This window comes from Coregonus clupeaformis, chromosome 35 (genome assembly GCF_020615455.1).
Source record: "Coregonus clupeaformis isolate EN_2021a chromosome 35, ASM2061545v1, whole genome shotgun sequence".
Classification (NCBI taxonomy): Eukaryota; Metazoa; Chordata; class Actinopteri; order Salmoniformes; family Salmonidae; genus Coregonus; species Coregonus clupeaformis.
Window position 1 is genome coordinate 40,850,220 of NC_059226.1, and position 18,814 is coordinate 40,869,033.

At 43.3% G+C, this 18,814-nt stretch overlaps 1 protein-coding gene across 1 annotated transcript; it reads right to left on the bottom strand.

The window, feature by feature from the left end:
• Nucleotides 1–11,047: 11,047 nt before the first annotated feature.
• Nucleotides 11,048–17,307, bottom strand: LOC121571033 (membrane progestin receptor epsilon-like). Its single transcript, XM_041882269.2, has one exon. The coding sequence runs from the start codon at nt 15,713–15,715 to the stop codon at nt 14,420–14,422; it is 1,296 nt and encodes a 431-aa protein (XP_041738203.1). The 5' UTR covers nt 15,716–17,307; the 3' UTR covers nt 11,048–14,419.
• Between the last annotated feature and the right edge of the window lie 1,507 nt (nt 17,308–18,814).

Consider the following 18,814-nt stretch of genomic DNA (forward strand, 5'->3'; position numbering starts at 1 on the left):
ATAATAATAGTAGTAGTGGAAATGGGATTACCATTAACAGCAACTACAACAACAATATTAATGAGAATAACAATACATTAAAGCAATAGTAGTCGACCAGTCTCAACATGACTGAGAAGACACATGACATGGTATGAAAGCCAAAACAAAACAGGAAATATTATTGACATTACATTACACTTTTCACTGGCTGTCCCTCAGGTTGTGGCAGGAGGACACATATTTGGCTGCCAAAATTGCACATTTTGGCTTTTCACCCAATAACTATTAGATTTTTTCTTCCTCTTTTATAGTTTCAAATTCTTTGTACTGAATGATAATTTTGGGAAAGAAAGATTCTCTTAGGTCTGAGTATTTGTCACAGTGTAATAGGAAATGCAGCTCTGTCTCTACCTCTCCCCGGGGGCAGAGTGAGCACAGCCTGTCCTCTCTGGGCAGCCAGGTTTGCCTGTGACGACCGGTCTCTATAGCCAGACTGTGCTCACTGAGTCTGTACCTAGTCATTGTTTTCCTCAGTTTTCTATCAGTCACAGTGGTCAGATAGTCTCCCACCATGTACTGTCAGTTTAGAGACAAATAGCATTGAAGTTTACTTTGATTTTTTGTGGTATCTTTCCAATAGGTGATATATTTTTCTTTTTGCTTTGTGATGATTTGGTTGGGCCAGATTTTCTGAGTGCTGTCCTGAGGCTCTATGAGGTTGGTTTTGGTTAGTGAACTGAGCCTCAGAACCAGCTGGCTGAGGGGACTCTTCTCTTGTTTCATCTCTTGACATAGTAGAGCTGTGTGATGGAATGTTTTGGGGTCACTTGTTTTTAGATGGTTGTAAAATTTGATGGCTCTTTTTTTCTATTCGAATAAGGAGGGGGTATTGACCCAATTCTGCTCTACATGCGTTATTTGGAGTTTGTCTTTGCACTTGCAATACAGTCTTGCAAAACTCTGCATGCAGTATTTCGATTGGATGTTTGTCCCATTTGGTAAATTCAGTATTAGAGAGTGGACCCCAAACTTCGCTGCCATATAGAGCAATTGGTTCTATAACTGATTGGAAAATTTGAGCCAGATTCTAATTGGAATTTCTATTTTAATATTCCTTCTAATGGCATAGAATGCTCTTCCTGCTTTGTCTCTCAGCTCATTCACAGCCATGTGAAAGCTACCTGTAATGCTGATATTTAGTCCTAGATATGTGTAATTTTTTGTGTGTTCTAATAGAATTTAGATTTGTCATCCTGATTTCCGGACCTTTTTTGGAATATCATTATATTCGTTTTTTTTAAATTAACAGTCAGGGCCCAGGTCTGACAAAATCTGTGCAGATGATCTAGATCAGGGGTGTCAAACTCATTTTAGCTCAGGGGCCACATGGAGGAAAATCTATTCCCAAGTGGGCCGGACCGGAAAAATCATGGTATATATAACTTAAAAACAACAACTTCAGATTGTTTTCTTTGTTTTAATACGATCAACATACAACATAAAGCTGGAGCCTGAGGACAGTGTGTCCAAAATAGTACAAGCACAACATGACTATTAATCATAAAACACGTCAAGTTTATTTGAAAATTCTAAAGAAAAAGAACACACAAACACACAATGCCTCAGTGATTAACAGAACTGTTTCACAGATCACAGAACTATATCAGGGTGTCATTTCTCAGGCAGAAATGTAGATAAAAATAATGAAATCCTGTTCCCCAAACAAGTGCAAGAACCACAGAGTCAAGAATAGGTTAAATATACAAATAAAATAAAATCAATTAAAAACAATAGCACATCAACATAAAAACATATAAACATAAAGCTGGAGCCTGAGGACAGTGTCCAAAAGCACAACATCACTATTAATCATAAAACACCTCAAGTTATTTGAAAGTTCTGAGGACAAAGAACACACAAACACACAATGCCTCAGTGATTAACAGAACTGTTTCACAGATCACAGAACTATATCAGGGTGTCATTTCTCAGGCAGAAATGTAGATAAAAATAATGAAATCCTGTTCCCCAAACAAGTGCAAGAACCACAGAGTCAAGAATAGGTTAAATATACAAATAAAATAAAATAAATTAAAAACAATAGCACATCAACATAAAAACATATAAACATAAATCTGAAAGCGTTGCTCAAACTCCCGTAACAGTCCCGTTATTTTATCTTTGAACCGCTTCATGTCTGCCACATGTTGGGTCACGCACACATTTTTCAGACAGGGGAAGTGAGCTGCATCACCACCGGCAAGTTGCGTCTCCCACAATGACAGCTTCAACTTGAAAGAACGTATGCTGTCATAATACTGCGTGACAACTTTGTTGCGCCCTTGCAGCTGTTTGTTCAAGTTATTCAGGTGCTCTGTAACATCCACCATAAATGCAAGGTCCGGCATCCATTCTGCGGAATGAAATTCTAACACTGGTTTGCCCTTTTCTTCCATGAACTGTTCAATTTCTTCTCGTAAATCAAAGAAACGCCTCAGCACAGCACCTCGGCTTAACCATCTTACCTCAGTGTGGTATGGCAGGCCATAGATGTGGTCTTTCTCTCTGAGAAGGCTGTCAAACTGACGGTGATTCAGGCTTCTGGATCGGATGAAATTAACAGTTTGGATGACCACCTTCATGACGTTATCCATCTTTAATGACTTGCAACACAAAGCCTCCTGGTGCAAAATACAGTGAAAAGTCAAAAATCACGTCCTCCATTTGCAGATTGCACTTTCTCTCTGAACTTTGTCACAACGCCTGCTTTTTTCCCGATCATTGAGGGCGCACCATCTGTAGCCAGGCTGACAGCGCGGGACCAGTCCACTCCGACCCTGTCCAGCGCGCCCGACGAGTGCGGTAAAAATATCAGCTGCTGTCGTTGTATCTGTCATCGGCACCAACTCCACGAACTCCTCGGTGACGGTCAATGTGTCATCAACTCTGCGGATGAAAAAATGGCCAGTTGTGCAACATCTGTAATGTCCGTGCTTTCATCAATTGCAACCGAAAACGCAATAAATGACTTTACTTTTTGCTTCAACTGGCTGTCCAAATCCACTGAAAGATCGGAAATCCTGTCTGCAACTGTGTTTCTTGTCAGGCTGATATTTGCAAAAGCCTGCCGCTTTTCAGGGCACACAATCTCCGCTGCCTTCATCATGCATGTTTTTACAAATTCACCCTCACTAAATGGTTTTGAAGCCACTGCGATTTCATTAGCAATGAGGTAGCTAGCTTTCACTGCAGCGTCACTGATGTCTCGGCTGTGAGTAAACACAGACTGCTGTTTCTTCAGACCCGCCAACAGTTCATTCACCTTCTCTCATCTCCGCTGTCCTTGAAAGTTGTCATATTTGTCGGCATGAAGACTCACATAGTGGCGACGAAGGTTATATTCTTTCAGCACTGCAACATGCTCTGAACACACCAAACATACAGCTTTCCCATTCAATTCCGTGATTAAATAGGATGACCATTTTTCTTGGAACACTCTGCACTCTGCGTCCACTTTTTCTCTTTTTTGACAGAGACATATTGGGGCAATGAGGGTGCCAAAGCACATAATGTTAAAAGTAGAAGCCGTAATAAATATCGCGGGCAAAACAAAGTAGCTCATTGGCTGCACGTGCTTGACCTACTTGCTCTGCCCCGGTATAAACAGTTTGCTTGCTTAACACAATTGCTATCGCGCCATCCAGTGGACGCAATTGGAACAGCAGTTTATTTTATTGAAAAATTGCAGCGCATTTTTATACTTTACAATTATTATTATTATTTATTTATTTTATTTTTTTTATTCAAAATCATCTCGCGGGCCGGATTAAACCTGTTTGCGGGCCTGATCCGGCCCGCGGGCCGTACGTTTGACACCCCTGATCTAGATGCTGCTGTAACCTCTCCTTGGTGGGAGACAGTAGCACCAGGTCTTCTGCGTACAGCAGACACTTGATTTCAGTGTTGTGTAGGGTGAGACCAGGTGCTGCCGATTCTTCTAATGTTTTTGCCAATTCATTAATGTAGATGTTAAATAGTGTTGGACTTATTGGGCAGCCCTGTTTCACTCCACGTCCCTGAGAGAAGAAGTCTGTTTGCTTGTTGTCAATCTTAACCGCACATTTGTTTTTAGTGCACATTGATTTAATAACATCATATATTTTCCCTCCAATACCACTTTCTATTAGTTTGCAAAAAAGACCTTTGTGCCAAATTGAATCAAATGCTTTCTTGAAGTCTACAAAACACAAGTAGATTTTGCCTTTGTTTTGGTTTACTTGTTTGTCAATTAGAGTCTGGAGGGTGTAAATGTGGTCTGTTGTATGATAATTTTTTACAAATCCAATCTGGCTTTTGCTTAGGACGTTGTGTTCATCAAGGAAATGATGTAGTCTGCTGTTTATGATACTGCAGAGAATTTTCCCCAAGTTGCTGTTAACGGAAATTCCTCTGTAATTGGGTCCCCTGTAACTCAGTTGGTAGAGCATGGCGCTTGCAACGCCAGGGTTGTGGGTTCGTTTCCCACTGGGGGCCAGTATGAAAATGTATGTACTCACTAACTGTAAGTCTCTCTGGATAAGAGCGTCTGCTAAATGACTAAAATGTAAATGTAATTATTTGGGTCAAATTTGTCTCCATTTTTATAAATTGGTGTGATCAATCCTTGGTTCCAAATATCGGGGGAAATACCTGCAGTTCGGATAATGTTGAAGAGTTTGAGTATAGCCAATTTGAATTTGTGGTCTGTATATTTGATCATTTCATTTAAAATACCATCAGCACCACAGGCCTTTTTGGGTTGGAGAGTGCAAAGTTTTTCCAATAATTATTGTTTTGTAATTGGGGTATCCACAGGATTCTGATAGTCTTTGGCTGCTGATTCAAGGATTTGTAATTTTTCTTGTATATCTTGTTGTTCTGGGCTCTTTGTTATATTGCTGTAGAGGTTTGCAAAGTGATTTCTCCACATATCCCCATTTTGGATAGCCAATTCCTCATTATGAGGTTTGTTTAATTTATTCCAATTCTCCCAGAAGTGGTTTGATTCTATGGATTCCTCAATTACATCCAGCTGATTTCTAATGTGCTGTTCCTTTTTTGTTCTTAGGGTGTGTTTGTATTGCTTCAGTGTTTCCTCATATTGAAGGCGTATATTTTTGTTGTATGGGTCTCTGTGTTTATGATTAGATATATTTCTCAATTACTTTCTTAGATTTTTGCAATCATTATCAAACCATTTTTAATCATCTATTCTTTTTGGTTTGCTCTTATGTTTCTTTAGATTAGCCAAGGAGGCTAATTTGTCAAATATAAAGTTTATGTTCCAAACGGCCAAATTTACACCTTCATTGCTGTAGGAGAATGTTAAGGGTAAAAAGTTGTCCAGGAGAGATTGTATTTTTTTGGCTACTAATTGCTTTTTGGTAGATTTCTGTACTGTTTGCACTCCATCTATAGGTCTGTTTAGTACCATGTAATTTATTGGGCCGTGATGCTTCATGGTTGGGTTCTGCTCTTCTCAGATACACTGTGATTTTACTGTGGTCAGAGAGAGGTGTCAGTGGGCTGACTGTGAAGGCTCTGAGAGACTGGGTTGAGGTCGGTGATTAAGTAGTCTACAGTACTGCTGCCAAGGGATGAGCTGTAGGTGTACCTACCAAAAGAGTCCCCTCTTAGCCTACCATTGACTATGTACAGACCCAGTGTTCGACAGAGCTTCAGGAGCTGTACTCCATTTTTGTTTTTCACTTTGTCATAGTTGTTTCTGGGGGGGTATGTGGGGAGGGAAAGGTTGTTGCTTCCCGGTAGGTGTTTGTCCCCATGACTGTTAATAGTGTCTAGTTCTTCTGCTGTTCTAGCATTCAGATCTCCACAGACCAGCACATTGCCTTGGGCCTGAAAGTGACTAATCTTCCCCTCTAGAATGGAGAAACTCTCTTCATTGAAGTAGGGTGACTCTGATGGGGGGAATGTATGTAGCACAGAGGAAGATGTTTTTATCTGTTAAGATAGCCTCCTTGTTGATTTTAAGCCAAATAAAGAATTCTCCTGTTTTGATCAATTCGATTGAATTAGTTAGTTCAGATTTATACCATATTAGCATTCCCCCTGAGTCTCTGCCCTGTGTGATTCCTTTTAATTTGGTGGATGGTACGATTATCTCCCTATAACCTAGTGGACAGCCAGTGGAAACATCACCTCTGCACCATGTTTCCTGTAGTACTACAATATCAACATCATCAATTTCTTTAAGGAAGTCTGGGTTTCTGCTCTTTAGCCCAAAAGCAGACTTCAATCCTTGTAAATTCCAACATAACTGTTTTTTCTTTACCTTCAAAATGAAATAAACACTCACAATTTTTCAATTAACGTAAACTCTTATTATGCAAAGGTGATTTGTTTATCATTTAAGATAGTATTTGTGTCATGCCACTTGGGTGGATGTAGTGTGAGGATGGTGGAGTTCTTGTGCTCATCTTACCATGACCCTCGGCCTATCACATGTGAGCACAGTAGATTCAGCATTTGTTTGATGTCACTAATTTCATTGGTGGGGGCCGGGCCAGTTGCTCCTCTCACAGCTTGTGCATAGCTCTGCCTGCCGGGCTGTGGTGGGCATTGAGGTTGGTGGTGCTGTGGTCGTGGCTGTGGGGTCCAGGGTGTTGGTCCGGGGTGTTGTCTCGGTGATCTCGGGGGGGGGGGATGGTGGGCCAGGTGTACAGGTGTACATGGTCATAGAGACAGTCCAGATCAAGGGTGGGATGGTGGGCCAGGTGTACATTGGGTCGCAGGGCACAGTCCCGGGAGAGGCTGGCGTTTATTCTTTGGATTGTGGCAGGATGGAAGTCCTTCCTCTGTAGAAGGGTTGACACCACGATCCTTGAGTTGGGGAAGATTGCGGAGGCCTTCTCAATCACTCCCTGTAGTGAAGTCGCCACCCTCTCCTGCTGAGCACGCAGGTCGTTGCTTCCGGTGTGTATGATTATGTGGCTTGGCGACCCGAGCTAGGCCTTATCAAGCAGCTTCATGGCACTCTGCGTTGTTGGGCACCACACCTTTTTCGTTTTGTGTCTAGGGAAAAGTTTATTCTCCTGACTTCCCATTTGAGTACATCAACAGGACAATCTCAGCCAGTGTTTCTTCTGGACTGGAGGGGGTAGAGTTGGGGCTGGTGGGTGTTGGAGCTGGGGTGTGGCTGGCCTGTGCCGGTGCCGCTGTCTGTGGGAGGCTGTTCTGGGGGCTGGGGGGGAGGCATGCAGCCGGCAGGGCTGGGGAGGCCTGGCTGGTTGAGGTGTGCTCCTCTGCTGTGTGAGGGCAGGTCATAGAGTGGTGATCTAGCTGCTCCTGCAGTCTGTCCTCTGTTCTCTTTCTCTCCTGCAGCTCCTCTCTTAGTGTGGTCAGCTCGTTATTACTGCTCTGCCTGGCTTTTTGGAGCTCTCTCACCTCCTTTGTTAGATCAGCCAGCTCTCTCTTGAGTCCGTCTCTCTCTTGCTGAACTTCTTTCAGCTGTGTTGCAAGGCTGCTGTCCTGCTCTGTCCGCACCTTGGTTAGGAGCTCCTCTAAGGTGTGGATGTCTGGTTGCTGTTTGCTCACACTCTCCCTGAGCTGGTGGAGTTTGTCTTGTGGGAGGGCATGTCACTGGTGGTGTCCTTCTCTCTCTCTGCTCTCTCCTTAATGGTCTGAAAGTCTGTTTCAAACAGCCTAAGTTTACCTTGCACCATGACAGTCCCAGTCTTGTAGAGGTTGATTGTTATCATGGTGCTGTCAGGGTCGTCTGTCTCTTTGACTTTCAGCTTCCACCCATTACAGATTCCCTCTTTCTTTATGGATGGGTAGTGAGAGCAGACTGCTGAGCGCCATGCATTTGGCTGGTCTGTGAGAAAGATGAGATTACTCACATCACCGTTTTTGTAGAGGTCTGTGAAAAGGGTTTCTGGCCTCCCCTTTAGGGGCAGCACAATTGGCCCAGCGTCGTCTAGGGTAGGGGAGGGAATGGCCGGCAGGGATGTAGCTCAGTTGGTAGAGCATGGCGTTTGCAACGCCAGGGTTGTGGGTTCGTTTCCCACGGGGATATGATTTTTTTTTTTTTTTTAATTATGTAAGTCGCTCTGGATAAGAGCGTCTGCTAAATGACGTAAATGTAAATGTAGTTTAAAAGCTTTCCTCGTTGTGTCATTTTTGGCCTCTGGAGTGGGGACATGGTGCCTGTGGGCCTCTGGAGGGTAGAGAATGGACTCAGCGCTGAGGGGGAGTGGGGACATGGTGCCTGTGGGCCTCTGGAGGGTAGAGAATGGACTCAGTGCTGAGGGGGAGTGGGGACATGGTGCCTGTGGGCCTCTGGAGGGTAGAGAATGGACTCAGTGCTGAGGGGGAGTGGGGACATGGTGCCTGTTGGCTCTGCTACTACTGCTACTGCTGCTCTGTTCTGCTGCACTGTTGCCATGGCAACCAGCTTTGTTTGTCTACTGCTGTGTCTAGCTAGCTTCTGTTTAGCTCAAAAACCAGCAAAAATAGCCAAAAATCTTCACACACAAAAACAGAAGATATGTTTAAAGTTAGAGTCCATGCTTCTTTTTTATTTACTCAGTTTGGTCGTTTGATGTAGTTGTATTAACTCCCCTTGCTAGGTTTGTTCTAGCTCAATTTTCTGGCTGGCTTGTTAGCCTGCTGGCTAGGTTTTTGTTGTGTAGCTAGCTAGCGAGAGTCAAAACTTCTTAATTTGAGGCGCAAAGTTACTTTTTTTTCTATTCTGATTTAATAGAGTTGTTGTTCATCACTTCTTGTCTTTAATTATTTTTAGATTCTAGTGTTTATCTCATTCTAAAAACAAAAAAAACATAAATAAATCAGGAGCTCATGTTGAGCATGACTTCTCTCTCTCTCTACCCATGCTGGGCATTACAGGGCAGATAGAGAGACGGAGGCAAATGGAGGGAGGGAGAGAGAAAGAGAGGAATGGAAAGAGTCAGTGTGGGGGTGGAGTATTCGATGAGTGAGTGTCTGTATGTGTGTGTCTGTGTGTGTGTGTGTGTGTGTGTGTGTGTGTCTGTGTGTGTGTGTGTGTGTATGTGTGTGTGTGTGTCTGTGTGTGTGTGTGTGTGTGTCTGTGTGTGACATAACCATGTAATGACCAGCTCCTCCACACAGCACTGACACAGCAGAAAACACTAAACAATGACACACACACACACACACACACACACACACACACACGGAAGACAGCACAGCTTGACACACTGCACCAGCATGTTCTCCAAACCCATTTGCAAACATTTGAATGTTGGCTTATTCAAAGTTATTTAAAGAAGAACTATAATACCTCAACACACCTGTGCAGTAATTACACCCAATACCGGAAATAGATGTACAAAACAACACTAAGTACTCATAGATAATGTCTCTACATTTTATTATTTTATATTCAGTTCATTAAAATTAATTCATCTCAACATCTCAATATTAGGGCTCTCTCTAAACACAATAATATTATTGGAAAAAGACAAAAGACAGAAAAAGAAACGTTTCAAATTAAAATAGATTATAATTAGGATGAAATCAATGTGATCTGCTAATCGTCTTTAATTCATATACACTATTTAAATGCACATATAAAAATCAGCCTTTACCCCTTGAAAGCCACACTGTAGGTCAAGGGGTCGACAACTAGATTCAACCACGAGACGATTTTTGTCGGAGCGGATGGTCGGGGTGCCAGAACATAATTATTATAATTTGTACACTGCAAACCACAACTAAGCCCAAAAATTATATTGTATATGAAAATAACAATCATTTCAAACCTTGATTACACTGAGGCATTATTACACGTCTATTTATTTATTCGTGGTAATACTTGGGAACAGATTTCCTAAATATCCTAATTTTAGTTGAATTCCTGGTGATGTTAAAAAAAATGTGGGGGGGGGACCGGTTTTGGCCCGTGTGCCGCCTGTTGCTGCCTCCAGGTAATGTAGCCTTGTTTGAACAGTCTCACATCCACAGTGTCTTTGCGCCTTTGTGTCTTTACATCTGATAACTTCCAAGTCTGGCATGTCCTGCCTACACAGACAGGATAAAGAGACTAACGTTGTGGCAATGTTTCCATTCACAGTGCAGCAGAACTATTGAAATGTTACGTTGAAGTTATGGGAAGATTATTTTCCTCAACGTTGTGTAATATGCATAATTCTATCAAAGTCTGGCAGATAGCCTATCTACAAAGAGCTGTGTAGGGTTTTGAAGGTAGACTTCCTATAAGCAAGTGTTGCCTAAACGTTGCAGAAATGTTACAGTGCTGCAACGTTACGGCAACCTTTACATTACAGCAATGTTATGTGGAGATGTAGCTCTATCGTGGACCAGAACAGCAAAATAACCTTCCTTAAAAAAAAAAAAAAGAGTGGTTCTCAAAAAGCTACCGCTCACAAGCTTGTGCAATTCAGTGCATTGAGACACATGTAAAACGCACAGATATTTGTTTGTTTGCTTATTTCGGATCCCCATGAGCTTTTGCAGAAGCACCAGCTACTCTTCCTGGGGTCCACAAAAAACACTAAAAAAAAAGTAACAAAAACACTGAAAGACAAGGACAGTCACACAAATTTAAAATGCAAGAATACACAAACAATACAACTAAAAAAGAATACAAACAATACAACAACAAAAATAATGTGTGTGTTAGAGTGTGTGTGTGTGTGTGTGTTTGTGTGTCCCCTCACAGTCCCGGCTGTTCCATGAGATGTTGTTTAATCTGTTTTTTAAGGTAATTTTGCTGTTTGCTTGAGGAATTGGAGATGGGAAGGGAGTTCCATGCGATCATGGCTCTGTATAATATTGTGCGTTGCCGTGAATTCGTTTTGGACTTGGGGACTGTGAAGAGACCCCGTCTCTCTATCTGCCCTGTAATGCCCAGCGTTCAACAGATCACTGAAATATGAGATGGGTAGAGAGAGAGAGAGAGAGAGAGAGAGAGAGAGAGAGAGAGAGAGAGAGAGAGAGAGAGAGAGAGAGAGAGAGAGAGAGAGAGAGCAAGAGAGAGAGCAAGAGAGAGAGACAGAGAGAGAGAGAGAGAGAGAGAGAGAGAGAGAGAGAGAGAGAGAGAGAGAGAGCGACAGAGAGAGAGAGAGCGACAGAGAGATCCAGCAATATTGGTATGACAGGCATTAGTCACAGTTGAGAGAGGACAGCTAGATGTTAACCAGTCAATATTCAGGTCACCCAGAAAGTAGACCTCTCTATTAACATCACACACTCTATCAAGCATTGCACACATATTATCCAAATACTGACTAACTTAGTGGCATAATATAATATGGGTGCATTAAAGCCTGGATGCCAGATTTGTGTCTGTTTGAGTCAACAAAGCAGTTGACAAAGGAGTGGGCTAAATCAGAAACACATCTGGCAACCACACAGGCTAGGTGCAACATACAACACACAATTTTGGATTAAATCCAAATCTCGGACTCTCTAGCGAAGCACAGATTGGACAATGACAGCATTAACAACAAGGAAGTGACAAATGACATTATATCCACGTTGACTTGGACAATTTTTCCAAATTATTTTTGAATTACTGTATTTCATCTCTAAGACGGGACTGGTCTGGTCCACTGTCACTGTGCAAAGAAACTCAGAGCGTGGGAGAGGGCAAAACCATTACTCTCAGAGCCAAAGATTTACCCATAAATAGAGTTATCCATAGAGTTTGGGAAACTGTGCATTTCAATGGGCTGTTGGTTCCAAAACAGTTATCGACATTGGACATTTGGAGCTAAAATGGAGGATAGTTTGCAGAACTCTGTTATGTATATTTACGGCTTGCCCTGATATAAAGACATGAATCAGATCAGACTCTTACATTTTAAACACGACATGCTTTCTCTATCTTTTCTCCATAACGGACGGCATAATTCTTCAAACGAAGACAGAACTAAACACAGATAGCAGTAGAATCCATAGCCAGGAAGAGACAGATAGCAGTAGAATCCATAACCAGGAAGAGACAGATAGCTGTAGAATCCATAACCAGGAAGAGATCGATAGCAGTAGAATCCATAACCAGGAAGAGACAGATAGCTGTAGAATCCATAACCAGGAAGAGACCAATAGCAGTAGAATCCATAACCAGGAAGAGACAGATAGCTGTAGAATCCATAACCAGGAAGAGACAGATAGCTGTAGAATCCATTACCAGGAAGAGACAGATAGCAGTAGAATCCATAACCAGGAAGAGACAGATAGCAGTAGAATCCATAACCAGGAAGAGACATAGCAGTAGAATCCATAACCAGGAAGAGACATAGCAGTAGAATCCATAACCAGGAAGAGACAGATAGCAGTAGAATCCATAACAAGGAAGAGATAGGAGAGCAGAGATATGGGGGAGGAGACATGAAAATGTCCAGAGCATAACAATTATAACATCATTGTTTATCCTAGCTAATCTACTGTATGTCTAGCTAAGTTAGAAGCATGGCTTGTGGTCTCTCTTACATTCCCAGGGAATGAACATTCAGTGGGAGTATTTAAAAGTGCTACTGCTAATGATCTATACAAGAGGAGGCTAATTCATGCAAATATTTGCATGATTGGTTGAGAGACAAATAAACAATCAGCCTTCAGGGATCTCGTTGGTCAACAACTTCCTCAAAGTAACCTGAGTGATTGAGTGCAAATCTAACCAGAGTGTTTCTTCCTGGTGGCCTCATCCAATCGTCCACATTGTCAACATTCAGGTCGTGCTCCCCTGCACAGACATTGCATTCATCAACCAATGGTTGCGTGCCACGTCATTGATTGTGCCCTCAGGCCCCAGATTGCTATAACATATGACATGTAAAATACCTATCAAGGCGTTGTAAGATCTGGCATGTCTGAGCAAGGGAACAAATCCTCAACGATCTGCTGATAAGAGTTTATACCACAGGAGGTTGCTGAGGGGAGAACGGCTCATAGTAAATGGCCAGAACGGAGTGAATGGAAACCATGTGGTGGATGTATTTGATACCATTCCACTGATTCCGCTCCAGTCATTACCACGAGCCCTTCCTCCCCAATTAAGGTGCCCCCAGCCTCCTGTGGTTTACACAATGCATCTATCCTCACTACGGCTTCAGATGTATAGATATACCCTCAGGTAAAATAAAGTTCCATCACTGACTGTTTCAGGCCGTTGTTTCTTTACCATGAATAAAGTGTAGAACGTTTTTCAGTGCAATCAGTGTACAGTACATGCAGCTATAGTATGAAGTTGACCATTGATATTGATAGCAATCGAATCTGTGGTCTAGTACATTAAATCAACAATACATCATCAGAAACCTGTTAGAAATATGCTGTACATAAAAGTATTTTGAAGATGTTAAAAAAAAAAAAAAACACTGCCGTGGCTTCTGAAAGTGCACATGAAGTTGGGCTTCACCCTCTGGTTTCCGCCCCTGAGAGTGCAATCACGTAAGACTGAGTGAGGTCTTGGTCTATTTCTGTTGTCGGCAAGGCTACCCCACTTCCTGTTGAGATGGCTTAAACTGTGTGTGGCATGACATTAAACTGAGTGTGGCAGGACAGAGAGAGAGAGAGTATTTTGAGAAGGTATCAAGAAAGATATGAAGAGAGAGATTAAGTATAACATGAAGGAAAATGAAATCACGAGGGTGTGAGAGAGATATAATTTATATAGAGAGAGAATTTGAGAGTGAGATAAATCGAGAGAGTGAGTGAGTGAGAGAGATAAAGAGAGAGAGAGAGAGAGAGGTATTTTCAGTCAGAGAGATAGGGGAAGTGGAGGAAGGCTGAAGGAGACAAACCGAGTGAGCATTCAAAGACAGCATGGCAGCAAACGTTTCTAAAATCTCACTGTGACATTTTAAGAGCATTGTTAACATGTTGATCTTATGTGGGTCTTAGGTCTCCTTGGGTAACAACACCTTTCCAATGTCCTCTACCTTAAAACCCACTTAAGGAATAGAATTATCACCTCGTTCTAGAACAGAATGTGAGTCCTTGACTGAACCGGCAAGTTGTTCCAACCCCACAAAACACTGACCCTAATCCAGGGGACCAAATAGCACCCCCATAGTGAACATGGAAAACAAACACCCTTGAATCTTGGCTGACCCCACACTTACCCTTTCAAAGCTAAAGTTACCCATATAGTCCAAGGAAAGGGGAAAGGGTGAAAGCAATGGGTGAAGGTAAAAGGAAAGTAGGCTACAGAACGTGAATGTTACTGAGTCACTAAAAATAAAAACAATACATGAAAACATATGCTGCTGTTTTTTTATATTATGTGAGTGGTAACCTCCCTAACCTCCATAAGTTATATGTGCTGCTGCTGCATGTTCAAGTGATCAAATCAATTCAGTCAATTAATGTACTAAATGACTGGCCTACGTTTTGGAATAAAGTCAGAGCTCTCCATAAATCAGATCCAACATCAGTGACACTTTAGATGCCTTTTAGCGAGGAACTCTTTCTCCAACTGGTCTCCCTGGGGTTTGTAGATGCTGTTGGCGCACCAGGAGAACCAGGCGATGATGGAGGCGATTGAGGCCTGGAGGACCAGCATCACCCCGTAGGTGGAGGCTAAGGTGGGTCCGGGGAGGTGTGGAGGGATGGCTGGGGGGACCACCAGGGCTGGGTGAAGGAGTATAGCCCTCACCTCCCCATTGATCATATGAAGTTCATCGAGAATGGACAGGAAGGTGCAGACGTGAAACCACTGGTGACTATGCCCCCAGATATCAAAACTACCCGGTGACAGTCGCTCAGGGATCTTGCTGATGTTGAACAGGGCTGACACCACCAGCCAGAAGCAGTGTCGGCAGAAGAACTGGGCCATGGAGGCGGAGGAGGAGAAGGAGGAGGAGGTTGGGAGGTAGGGGGAGGAGTGGAGGAGGCGGTAGAAGATGGGGGTGGAGGCCACGAGGAAGGGCAGGAGGAAGACCAGGGTGCGTATGACGTAGCGGTAGGTTCTCCAGCGCTGGCGGGTGTTGCAGCAGGCCAGGACACAGATGATGGCCACCAGGCAGGAGCTGGGGATGTATAAGGTCTCGAAAAACACGCTGAACTCTGGCATGGCCAAGGATGATGATGATGATGATGGCGGTGAAGAAGGATCCTGTTGGGTGTTGTTGTGTCTCCCATCCCCCAATTCCAGGATCCCCGCCCTGGGGTGAATGTAGTAGTAGTAGGCCAATGAAGACCCAACGGTGTAAGCACTGATAGTTCCATAATCCACGAAAAAGCACACCTCCCTTATGACCACAGACATGGAGTTGAGGAGGTGAGCCATGCTGCTAGCCATGAGCAGACACAACACTCCCGTGAAGTAGTTCCACAGCGGGTAGAAGAAGGGGTCGCCGGTGGGCGGAGCGCCCTCCAAACCGAACGGTTCCAGGAAGTAGAAGGCGAAGATGAAGACTGGCAGGAAGTGGGTCCAGAAGTTGCCGGTCTCATTGGTGGGCCGGAAGGCCGAGAGCAGGCATTGGATGAGGCTGTAGTTGGGGAAGCGGTAACCGGACAGGATGAAGCTCTCCGTGATGCGGACCGGGACATCCGTGTGCCGCAGCAGGGGTGGCAGCGATTGGCCGCAATTGAAGAACATGATTGAATGAGGAGAATGATGGACTGTTTGATGATTGGTTGGCTCCAATAAATCTCTATTGAGGGGTTGGAAACGCTCTACTTTCTCTGTCCTTAAAAGCACTTGTTCTTTTGTAGTCATTGCCATAACAAATGCCCTCAGATCCTCTTGGCTGGCTTTTATTGCTTGGCTGATACGTTTTTATTGATCTAGCTGTCAATCACAGCATGGCCCTCTTGATTATTGACAGATAGGGGATTATGACACCAGCTCCTATGATTCGCTGTCGATTCCTTTCTCCCTTTTTTCATTGTCAAAAATGCCCTTCTCCTGCAAACCTTTGATCTCAATAACAGTTTTAAAACCAAAGGGAGGTTTCATAAAGTGTCATCCTTAAAGCACCATTAATGAAAATGGCTTTCATGAGCATGAAATTCCCTGAGTCAGTAGAATTATTCTCCCGATGGGTAATAAAGAAATGACAGGGGTTATACAGGAAATGACAGGGGGGTAGCCTATACAGGAAATGAATTTAATCCAGTGCTTCAGAGGGAAACACTCCTGATTATTATGTTTCCTCACAATTGCTCCTTGACCCCCAGTTAAGTCCACAAGGTTAGACACATCCAGCAATCAAGGTTAATATTTAATTTGTCTTGCAGCCGTTCCAATTGGTATTTTACATAAAATACGGAATAGATTATCTAGTTGCAGTCCTTGATATAGGCTATCATTGCTTAAAACACATTTACGCAGCCTTTATAATAATGTTTCCGTAATTCACTGGCAAAAGAGTGAAAGGCCCTGGACAAAAACAACAATTTCTCACTTCATGTCCATCAAGGTTCAATACATCCTACGTCAATTGTTGTCTGTCAAAGCCAAAAGACAGGTACCGGTACTCGAGATGTCATCCCTCCGAAACTAGGTCATGTGGGCCGTGCTGGGGTAGGCGGGGCTTTCTGAGGTTCCTCGCACGGTTGAGCGATTATTTATTATTCATGGTCCTTTAGTCCAGAATTCTCGTCCCAGTTTCATTTATCAAAGTCGCCATTGGTGCCAAATAAATCCCCCGGAGAATGTAGAGAGAAACGGGATGTTGCAGTAACTCTAGCCCTTGAAACAAGGTCACTCACGTCCGTTCAAATATGCAGGTTTGTCTTGCCTAATGGCAAAATAGTTCACACACGAATGAAGCCCTGTTCGTGTAAATTCGTGTTAATCTATTCTGCCATTTGTTTTTGTTTTCCAGTATTTAGACCTTCCGTTATTCCCCAATTATTTTCAAGTGGCTCCGAAGCCGGCCGGACAGCTTTTCTTTTCCATTCGGTGAGCCGGTGTTCAGAATGCAATGTGCGTGCATATAGTCTACTGACAGCTTGTAAATTCTGTAGGTCATGTGACTGAACTGGCTTCACTATCTCGGCGAATACTTTTTTACTTTCCCGTTCGTCCTTCACAGCCCTTGATAAAGACGGACAGAGCGAGAGAGAACAGGGGACTTAACAGAGTATAGCGTCAACATGCGTAGCGGTAGGCTACTAAAAGGCTACCTTTCCCCTCCGTTACTCAGCCGGTCCGGTTGTGGTGTTTGTTTCTCCGTGGTTGTAGACTGAACAGTCTGTGCCGCTATCTGTTTAAAATGCGCCGTACAACCTGCTTAGATAATGCATTGTGCTGGTGCCAGTTGGAGGTGAATAGCCTCGCTCTCTCGTCCTCTCTCTCTCTCTCGCCCTCTCTCTCTCTCTCTCTCTCTCTCTCTCTCTCTCTCTCTCTCGCCCTCTCTCTCTCTCTCTCTCGTCTCTCTCTCTCGTCTCTCTCTCTCTCTCTTCTCTCCGCTCTCTGTCTCTCTCTCTCTCTCTCTCTCTCTCTCTCTCTCGCCCTCTCTCTCTCTCTCTCTCGCCCTCTCTCTCTCTCTCTCTCTCTCTCTCTCTCTCTCTCTCTCTCTCTCTCTCTCTCTCTCTCTCCCTTCTCTCTCTCTCTCTCTCTCTCTCTCTCTCTCTCTCTCTCTCTCTCTCTCTCTCTCTCTCTCTCTCTCTCTCTCTCTCTCTCTCTCTCTCTCTCTCTCTCTCTCTCTCTCTCTCTCTCTCTCGCCCTCTCTCTCTCTCTCTCTCGTCATCTCCCTCCCTCTCCCGCTCTCTGCGCCACACACTTGTCTAGTGACACGCACTAGGCTACATCAGCAGGCAGCCGAAAACAAAAACATTTGCATGTTTTTAGCTATAAGTAAAAGATCTGACTTCATTCAAATGAAATAGACTCCTTTCCAGTACACGACACAATGACGTTAAGCACAGATGCGCGCGACGCTTGGCTGCTGTAAAAAAGCCATCGCCATCTGCGCCCTTTCAACATAGCCTAGATTTACGTTTTTATTACTTCTAAACAAAATAACTTTTTTGGGGGTTCTCATACCTTACAATGATGTTTTGATTCTTGATTGAACAGTCGCTAAGATTATATTTGGTTGTGATCTTTGCAAAATATTTTTTTTTGTTTGCAGCAGTTGTTAGCTAGAATGCTAACGCTCATTGACATAGGCTGTAGCCAAAGAGCAATTTTACTGGTTGAAGTTGAAAGTGTTTTTTAAAGTATAATGCAGTTAATTTGCGATGACACAAAAAGTACTTCAATTAGACATAACTTGGTTTCAACTTATGGGACAAGAAGAGTGAGTAACCTATTAGAGATCATTCAACTCCATAGCCTCCTACCTAGCTGATGATTCCACTGTGACATCATCAACTTTACTTAGATTTGTGTGTATTAGGTATTTGTTGTGGAACTGTTAGCTACTACTTGCTAGATATTGCTGCACTGTCGGAACTAGAAGCACAAGCATTTAGCTACACTCGCAATAACATCTGCTAACCATGTGTATGTGACCAATACATTTGATTTGATTTGATTTGATTTGAACTCCAAACCCCTCACTCACCCGTCACCCCAACCCCCCGAGCAGTAACCCAACCCCACTCCACCCAAAGCCATGACAGGTAGCCAGCCATATGTCGGACAGTGTGTCAGATAAATCAAAACAAAATAATGGTCAATCTTCCCGATGATTTCAAAGGGGCAGCCAGCCATGTGGATGATTGGACACAGGGCAACTTTTGTTTCTTTGTCTTCAGTTTAGAACACATATAGCCTACACAAAAGCCTCTGTCTGAGGTCAACTTGGATAGAACCGTGAGGGACAAAAACAAACTGAACTAGAATCATTTGGAGGCACACAGAGGCCAGTGA